At 40.3% G+C, this 9,653-nt stretch overlaps 1 protein-coding gene and 1 pseudogene across 1 annotated transcript in view; both read left to right on the forward strand.

The window, feature by feature from the left end:
- Positions 1–6,123, forward strand: part of LOC102847868 (cytoplasmic dynein 1 light intermediate chain 2-like) — a 39,183-nt gene extending 33,060 nt beyond the window's left edge. Inside the window, exon 2 of the mRNA XM_006902718.1 lies at positions 5,585–6,123. Within this exon, the coding sequence (XP_006902780.1) occupies positions 5,585–6,123 (539 nt within the window). The remainder of the gene's footprint in view (positions 1–5,584) is intronic.
- Positions 6,124–8,328: 2,205 nt separating this feature from the next.
- On the forward strand, positions 8,329–8,661 carry LOC102874036 (annotated as a pseudogene).
- Positions 8,662–9,653: the final 992 nt, after the last annotated feature.

Here is a 9,653-nt window from a genome sequence, read left to right on the forward strand (position 1 = left end):
CAAGTGGTTGTTCTCCAGATTTCTTGGCACAACTTGGTGAGCACATCCACGGCAGCATCTGTTAGCTGAAATATGTCAATTGGTATACCATCTATTCTGGGGGCCTTATTTTTTGCTATTTCCTTCGAAGCAGCTTGAACTTCTGCCTTCATCACCATATGTTGTTTCCTTAAGTTCTTCTGTATCTGTCAATTCCTTTCTATACAATGACTCAGTATATTCCTTCCATCTTCTTTTGATACCTCCTGGATCATTTAACATTCTACCCAAAGCATCCTTGATTGTAGCAACTCGAGGTTTGAATTTGTTCTTCAGTTCCTTGAGCTTAAGAAATGCTGAACGAGTTCGGCCCTTTTGACTTTTTGACTTATTGTAGAAATAGATAAATAGTAAAATGTGTATGAGGATCTAATGGGGGGATGGAGAAGAGTGGTGGGGATGGGTGGGGGGGTTAACATAGGGTTGCATGGTTTGAAGGGTAGAGGGGGGGACACGGAGGATCTGGTGTGAGGAGCAATTTGTACAAATTTTTTAGGTAAACCAGTGTAAAATTTAAAAAAAGATAAGGAAGGGAATTGATTACGGGCACAATAGGTCAAAAGACATAACCTTGACCAACATCTATGCACCAAATGATAGACTTGCAGAATACATAAAACAATGATTAACAGAATTGAAGAAAGGAGTACCACCACAATAGTGGTAGGAGACATTAACACACCACTAACACAAAAGGATGGGTCAATTTAAAAGAAACTTAACAAAGATGCAGAAGATCTAAACTATACAATCAGCCAACTTGACCTTGTGGATGTATTCAGGGTACTGCACCCAACTAAAACTCAATTCGTTTTCTTGTCAAGTGCACATGGTACATTTTCCAGAATCGATCATACAAAGCAAGCTTGAACAAATTCAAAATCAATGAAATAATACAAAACATCTACTTAGACCACAATGTCATAAAACTAGAAATCACAAGAGGGTAAAGCATGCGGCTGGTCTGGCAAGAAGTGGCCAGTGTGCCTGAGTGTACTCTTCTGATCATTTTTTTCCCTTCTGATCATTTTTAAAATTATCTTCAACAGGATGTTGCTTGCAGAGGAAGACAAAAGATGGCCAATCCAAGGATCATGTGGAGCTCACAGCCTCACAGCCAACTTTGATTTGAGTGTTTGTTCTACTTTTTCAACCTTGAGTGGGTCTGTTCACCACTCTGGAAGCTCCTTCTCCATTTATGGAAGGGGAAAGTTATTCAAGTTACAATTAGACCACTTGGCGGAAAGAAAGGGGACAATGATAGGACACTAGAGCAAGAAGAGCTGTCCCCAGCTGTGGTCCTCTGTAGGGTGCAAGGTCCAGACCTGAGATGAGCTTTGGAGGAGGGAGACATCTAGCCCCTGGGGAGAGCTGCCCAGCCCCTGGGGAGTGCCACACAGCCCCTGGAGAAAGCTGCCAGGCCCCATGAGAGAACCGCCTGGTGTGTACGAGGAACTTTAGTACTTTCCTTCATCTCCTCCTCCAGTGCACCTGTAAGTAACACCTCCAAAGCCCTTTTCCTTGTAACTCACAAGTTTGTTCTCTCTAGGTTTGCTCCTTTCCTGTAGGTAACCTGAACACTAAGTCTTGTTCCAGAACCTGAACCCTGAGCTCAGTTCCAGAGACAAAAGTGAAGTATAATTTCCAGCTAAGGAAGCAAAGGTGGATGGAGCCTCAAAGTTCATCCAGCCACTCCCACTGGACTCACTCACACAAACACCTTGCAGTCCAGAGGGCCAACAATGTCATGAAATATCTTCTAACTGAATAAGAAGGCATGCAGTTTCAACTCTAGACAGCCAGTGTTAAAGTGGGCCCTCCTTCCCCTTCATCTCAATGCCCCTGTTCAATATGAAGCAGCCAGAGAGTCTGCACCTCTATTCCCAAATGGGAAATTCACAAATAAAAAATATAATCTCTTTGGAAAAAAAAATTAATCACTATGCCCACTATCACCCTGTCTTTTCTGGTCCCTGCCAGATCTTTCTCATTTCCTTTACTCACTCCTTCCACCCACTGAGTTATGCAACCTGTGCTTTCATCCCTACACATTCTCACCCTTCTGCTCCCACCCCTTACCCTTTGGATCTCCATACACACTTTATATAATGAAAACAACAACCAAAAAACCCACTCGTGTTGAAACTCCTTTCTCCTAGAACACAAATGGGTTATGAAAGAAATAAAGCATAAAATTAAAAAGTTCCCTGAAACAAATGAAAATGAAAATACAACACACCTAAACCTCTGGGATTCAGATAAGGCAGTCCTCAGGGAGCAGTTCATATCAATAGGCACTCACCTAAAAAGAAAGGGGGGAAATCCATTATTTTAATTAACACCTTCATCAAACAGGAAAAAGGCCAACAATCTAATCCTACATACAGCCTCTAGAAGAAAGGAAATTATACAGACAAGAGCTGAATTCAATGAGATAGAGAATAGAAAAACAAATGAAACCATCAATAAAACCAGGAGCTGGTTTTTCAAAAGGGTAGATAAAATTAACAAATCACTGGCAAACTTAATAAAGGTGAGGGAGAGAGAAGACACGGGTACCTTGATTAAGAAATGATAGCGGTGACATCACAACAGAACCAGAGGAAAGTAAACTGATAATACTGGAACACTATAAAAAGCTATACTCATATAAATTCTAAAACTTGGAGAAAATGGAAAAATTCCCTGAAACTCATCTCCTACCCAGATTGACATGAACAGATGTAGAACACTTGAGTAAATCCATCACAAAAGAAGAAACTGAACAAGGTCATAAAAAGACTTCCCCATAAGAAAAGTCCTGGACCAGATAGCTTCACAGCTGAATTCTACCAAACATTCAGAAATCTAGCATAAATTCTACTTAATGTATTTTAAAAAAAGAAGAAGGATCACTCTCAGAGGCATTCTATAAAGAAAGCACAATGTTAATACCAAAATCAGGCAAAGATAGAACCAAGAATGAAAATTACAGACCAATATCTCTCATGAATATAGAGGAAAATATCCTTAACAAAATCCTAACTAATAGGATAAAAAAGCACATAAAAAATTCATCATGACCAAGAGGGATTCATAACAGGTATGCTAGAATGGTTCAACATAAAAAAAATGTAATTCATCACATTAACAAAGCAAATAACAAGAACCACATGATCTTAGCAATTGATGCAGAAAAGGCATTTGACAAAATACAACACCCCTTACTGATAAAGACACTCATCAAAATTGGAATAGAATTTCCTCAACAAAGTGAATAGTATATATTCAAATTCAAGAGCCAATATCATTCTCAATGGAGAAAGACTTAAAGCATTCTCCTTGCAAACAGTGACCATAGAAGGATGCACACTGTGACCACTTTTATTCAATATTGTATTGGAAGAAGAAAAGGCAAAAAAAGGCATCCAGATCAGCAAAGAGATACTTAAATTATTGCTATATGCAGATGATATGATAGTGTACAAAGAAAATCCCAAGGATTCAACAAAAAAACCTGTTAGAACTAGTAGAACAATTTAGTAGAGTGGCAGGATATAAGATCAATATCCAAAATTCAGTGGGATTCCTCTACAGTAACAAAGAGAACATAGAGAAGGAAACCAAGGCAGCAATACCATTAATAATAATAAGAACCAAACATAAATTGAGATACTTGGGAGTCAACCTAACTAGAGGCAAAAAAACCTATACAAAGAAAACTACAGAACATTTCTGCAAGACACAATAAAAGACCTAGATAAATGGAAAAATGTGCCCTAATCATAAATAGGAAGCATCAATACTGTGAAAATGACAATCCTACCAAAAACAATCTATATGTTCACTGAAATCTTAATCCAGATACAAATTCCTTTTTCAAGTAGATCAAAAGGGAAATTGTCAAGTTTATCTGGCAAGGAAAGAGACCCCAAATAAGCAAAGCACTTCTGAAAAACAAAAATGAAGTGGGAGGCATAGCATTCCCTGACCTTAAAACCTACAACACAGCATAGTACTAGTACAATGGCAGGCACAAACACCCATGGAACAGAATTGAGAACCCAGAAATGGACCCAGCCATCTATAGTCAACTGATACACGACAAGGAAATAAAACCTATCAACAAATGGTGCTGGCAAACCTGCAGAAAGCTGAAACAGGATCTACATTTTGCACCATACACAAAAATCAAATCAAGATTGATCAGAGACCTGGAACTAAAACCTAAACCCAAAAAGTACATCAGAGACAAACTGGGTCAAGCTTAGACAGCCTAGTCTATGGTATAAAGAGACTGCCAAATGTAGCCAGAAATGCCAAATCTGGAGAGGATAAAATTGATGAATGGGACCTACTAAAGATTAAGTCCCTGTGAGCATCAAAAACATTTTCCAGCAGAGTGGAAAGAAAACCTACTGATTGGGAAAAACCATTTGGCAATACCATTTCATACAAGGGTCTCATATCAAAAGTTGACAGAATCCTACAGGGTCTCCACAAGAAAGAAACTGATGACACAATTACAAAAATGGGTAACAGACATGCAAAGACTTTGCACAGAGGAAGATATTCAGATGGCCAAGAAACAAAACTACTGGCAATAAGAGAAATGCAAATCAAAATCACAATGAGATACCATCTTTGCAGTGGCAAAGTTTAATAAGACAGCAAGTAATAAATATTGGAGAGGATGTGGTGAGATAGGAACTCTTATACACTGTTGGTGGAATTGTAAAATGGTACAACCATTTTGGAAGGCAGTTTGGCATTTCCTCAGAAAGCTGAACATAGAAATTCCATATGGCCCAGTTATTCCACTGTTTGGAATATACCCTGAGAAAACTGAGAACTGAGGCACAAATGGAGACTTATATACCAATACATTGTAGAGTTATTCACTATCACAAAACACGGAAACAGCCCAAATGTCCAACCACAATAGAATGGATGGAGAAACTATGGTACATTCACATAATAGAACACTATGTAGCACACAGGAGCTATGATTTGGTAAATTACTGCCTAACTTGGGAGGGACTGGAAAGCATTATGCTGAGTGAACGAAGTCAGTTCCATAAGGACAAATACTGTATAAAACCATTATTGTATTAGGATCCAAAGGGGCGGGGGGGGGGCGGAACAGAGGGGTGACGATGGGCATGGGATGGAGGTGGTAAATCACAGGGTCTCACAATTTGATGGATGGAGGAGGGTGAAGGAAATGGGAAAGATCTGGTGTGAAAAACAATGTATATGAACTTTGTAAATAAACCAATATTAAAAACAAAACAAAAACACCAAGCCTACCAACTACACAGAGGTAGTCACAAAAAAGCATGGTACTAGTACAATGTCAGGCACATAGACCCATGGAACAGAATTGAGAACCCAGAAATAGACCGAGCTATCTATGGTCAACTGATATTTGACAAGGAAATGAAACTTATCAAATAGGGAAATGGCAATCTCTTCAACAAATGGTGCTGGCAAAACTGGACTGCTACCTGCAGAAAGCTGAAGCAGGATCCACATCTCACACTGTACACAAAAATCAACTCAAAAGTTGGCAGGATAACGCCAATAGGGGTGGAGAAAAAGCTGCTGCTGGGCTCAAACGGGTTGGCAGTTGGGGCCACCAGCAACCTGACCAACGAGGAGAAAGAAGGCCAGAGTTTGCGGTCCTCAGTCTTGAATGAAGTGTCCACTCGTGCCAGGTCCAAGCTGCCTTCTGGCAAAAACATCCTCGTTTTCGGTGAAGATGGTTCTGGCAAAACCACTCTTATGACTAAACCACAAGGAGTTGAGCATAGCAAAAAAGGAAGAGGCCTGGAGTATTTGTACCTCAGTGTTCAAGATAAGGACCGAGATGATCACACACACTGCAATGTGTGGATCCTGGATGGAGACCTGTACCACAAAGGCCTGCTGTTTGCTGTTGTTGCAGAGTCCTTGCCAGAGACCCTGGTCATTTTTGTTGCAGACATGTCTTGGCTGTGGACTGTAATGGAATCGCTACAGAAATGGGCTAGTACTTTATGGGAGCACATTGATAAGATGAAAATTCCACTAGAACAAATGATAGAACTGGAACAGAAGTGTTAAGTAAACCAGATGGGTTGGGGTTTTTTCCACTAGAAAACTTATGAGTCTCTCTAGAAGGGCCTGCCCTTCTTTTCCCTTTTCCTGGTATCAGGAGACTGCAAAGCTGTCTTTACAAAGTGTATTTTGTTTGCCCATTTATTTCAGAGTTGCTTTTATGTATTTAGTAGTCAGTGTTTAACTAGTGTCTTTATTTCAATGGTCACAGTCTTCTCTTGCTATCTGAGTAGAACGTTCTTATGACACCTTTTAGAAGCATAAATTGTATTTAACAAAGAAGCAATTGCTGTTAAGTTATATGGGGAATATTGGGGGTCATCCTCAGACTAAAAAACTAACCCAGTATTCCATGTAATGCATAGAACCTAAAATAAAATTAGCATGTAGTGTTCCCAGACCCACTCTAGGCTCTGATAGCTTGATTCTGAGACACTCACTGTAGCCTTGGGGCTTCCCTCTGGCCCCCAGTTTCTTGCTGCTGGGATGGTGTGCTGCCTCTTTAAGAGCTTGCAGCCACCGGAGTAATGGTGTGCATAGTCCAATGGTGATTAATTTTATACAATACAATGGGCATGATTGTGTGAAACATAATGTCAATGAATGAAAGTGTGAAGCACACACCAAAAAGACCAAGCCACTATGTACATGAATGAAACACAATGCATATGGATAACTATATGCAAACCAATAAAAATGAGAGGGAGTAATGAAAAAAAATTACGTGAAGGCTTAACACATGCTTATTAAAGCAATTTGTAAATTTAAAAAATAAATTCAAGGTGGATTAAATCTGGGATTAAAGCCCAAAACCATAAAGTTCACAAGAAACCAACTGGGATCAAGCTTAGATGGCCTAGTCCATGGTATAAAGAGACTGCCAAATACAGCCAGAAATCCACAATCTGGAGAGGATAAAATAGATGAATGGTACTCCTAAAGATTAAATCCCTGTGTGCATCAAAAACATTTTCCAACCAGGGACTGGAGAGCATTATGCTAAGTAAACTAACTCAGTCTCATAATCACAAATACTGTGTAAGATCATTATTGTAGAAATAGTTAACTGGTAAAATGTGTATGAGAATCTAAAGGGGGGAGGGGAGGAAGAGGGGGTAAGGATGGGTAGATGGGGGAATCATAGGGTCACACAATTTGATGGGTGGAGGGAGGGGTGGGTTAAGGAAGTGGGAAAGACACGGTGTCAAAAACAATGTGTACGAACTTTGTAAGTTAACCAATATAAAATAAATTTTTAAAAAAAATTAAAAAAGAGGGAGAGAAAAAAAACCCACACTATTTTCCAACAGTGGGGAAAAAATTTGCAATACCATTTCAGACAAGGATCTCATATCAACAGTTTACAGACTCCTACTGTGCCTCCACAAGAAAAAGACTGATAACACAAATAAATAAATGGACAAATGACTTGGAAAGAATTTTCGCAGAGGAAGATATTCAGATGGCCAACAGATACATGAAATGCTCAAAATCACTAGCAGTAAGAGAGATGTAAATCAAAACCACAATGTGATATCATCTCACCCAAGTAGCAGTGCAAAGTTTAACAGGACAGCAAGCAATAAATGTTGGAGAGAATGTGGAAAGACAGAAACTTTTATACACTGTTGGTCAGATTTTAAATTGGTACAACCACTCTGGAAGGCAGTTTGGCACTTCCTCATCAAGCTAAACATAGACATTTCACATGACCCAGCTATTCTACTGTGTGGAATATACCCCAAGAAAATTAGAACTGGAACACAGAGATTTGTACACCAATATTTATAGCAGCGTTATTCATCATCTCAAGGACATGGAAACAGCCCAAATGTCCAACCACAATTTAATAGATTGAGAAACTATGGTACCTTCACATGATGAAATACCACACAGCATGCAGAAGCAATGATTTTAAAAATTACTACCTAACTTGGGAGGGACTAGAGAGCATCATGCTGAGTGAACTAACTCACAGTCCCATAAGGACAAATACTGTATAAGACCATTATTGTAGAAATAGAAAGATAACGAGGAGCAGAGGGGTGAGGATGGGCTGAGGATAATAATAGGGATGGAGGAGCGGTTAAAGGAAATGGGAAATATCCAGTGTCAAAAACAATGTATATGAACACTGTGAGTAAACCACTATAAAATTATTCTTTTTAAAAAAATAATAGGACCTTGGGCGGCGGGCCGCGTCGGCCGGGCATGGCGGCTTGGGGCCCGGTCGCGGCAGCCCCTCTGCTCCGCAGGATCTGCGCATTCCCTCTTCTGCATCGCGTCCAGCGGATGTTTGCCTCCCAGACTGAGGGGGAGCTCAGAGTAACCCAGGTCCTCAGGGAGAAGTTTCCTCGGGCCACGGCCATCAAGGTCACTGACATCTCAGGAGGCTGTGGGGTGGTGTACGAGATCCACATCGAGTCAGACGACTTCAAGGAGAAGAGAACGGTGCAGCAGCACCAGATGGTGAACCAGGCCCTGAAGGAAGAGATCAAAGGGATGCACGGACTGCGGATATTCACATTTGTCCCCAGACGCTGAGCACGCAGCCCGCACGCCCTGCCACGCACCTGCTGAAGATTCATCCACTTTGTGTATGGACAGCGCAGTATAATTTACATATTACAAGTATGGAGAGATGGGCTCTCCGCTTAGATGTGAATTAAAGGCCTTTGGCACCGGAGCTGCAAAAAAAAAAAAATGTGAACAAAGGCAGATGGTATTGAAAGGCACTGGAGGCATTAGTATAAAATCAGGATCCAGGAATTGATGGAATACCAACTGAAGTGTTACAAAAACAGATGCAGTCTTGGATGTGCTCACCAGTGTATGGGAAGAAATGTGGAAGAAAACTACCTCGCCTCCATATTTATGCTAATTACCAAAAAGGTGATTCAACAAGCTATGAAAATTGTTGAACAATATCATTAATGTCACACACAATTGGTATCTTGTTAAAGATTTTTTTAAATAAAATTTTTATTTTATACTGATTTAGGAGAGCTCTGCTGGCCTACTGGTTAAGAAGCTGCACTTGCAATCCCTAAGGAATACCGTTCGAATCCACCAGTTGCTCTGCAGGAGAAAGATGGGCAGTCTCCTTCTGTGTGATTAACTGACTCTGAAAACCCACCAGAGAGTCAGCGAAGGGCTGGATCTGACTCCACAGTACACAACAACAACAACATACTGGTTTATTCACAAAGTTCATTTACATTGTTTTTCACACTGGATCTTTCCCATTTCCTTTATCCACCCTTCCTTGCACCCATCAAATTGTGCGACCCTATGATTATCACCCCCCACACACCCCCACCCTTCCTCACCCCTCTTCTCCAGCTAACTCAGTCCCATAAGGACAAATATTGTATAAGATCATTATTGTAGAAATAGATAACTAATAAAACGTGTGTGAGGATCTAAGGGGTGGGAGAGTAGAGATTATTTCTCAAAAACAGCTGGAGCAGTACATGGACAGGGAACTCCCAGAAATTCAAGTTAGATTCAGAAGAGAATCTCAGAATGAGAGGTAT

The sequence above is a fragment of the Elephantulus edwardii genome, unplaced genomic scaffold (genome assembly GCF_000299155.1).
Source record: "Elephantulus edwardii isolate Elephantulus edwardi_28Jun2011 unplaced genomic scaffold, EleEdw1.0 scaffold00441, whole genome shotgun sequence".
NCBI classification, from domain to species: domain Eukaryota; kingdom Metazoa; phylum Chordata; class Mammalia; order Macroscelidea; family Macroscelididae; genus Elephantulus; species Elephantulus edwardii.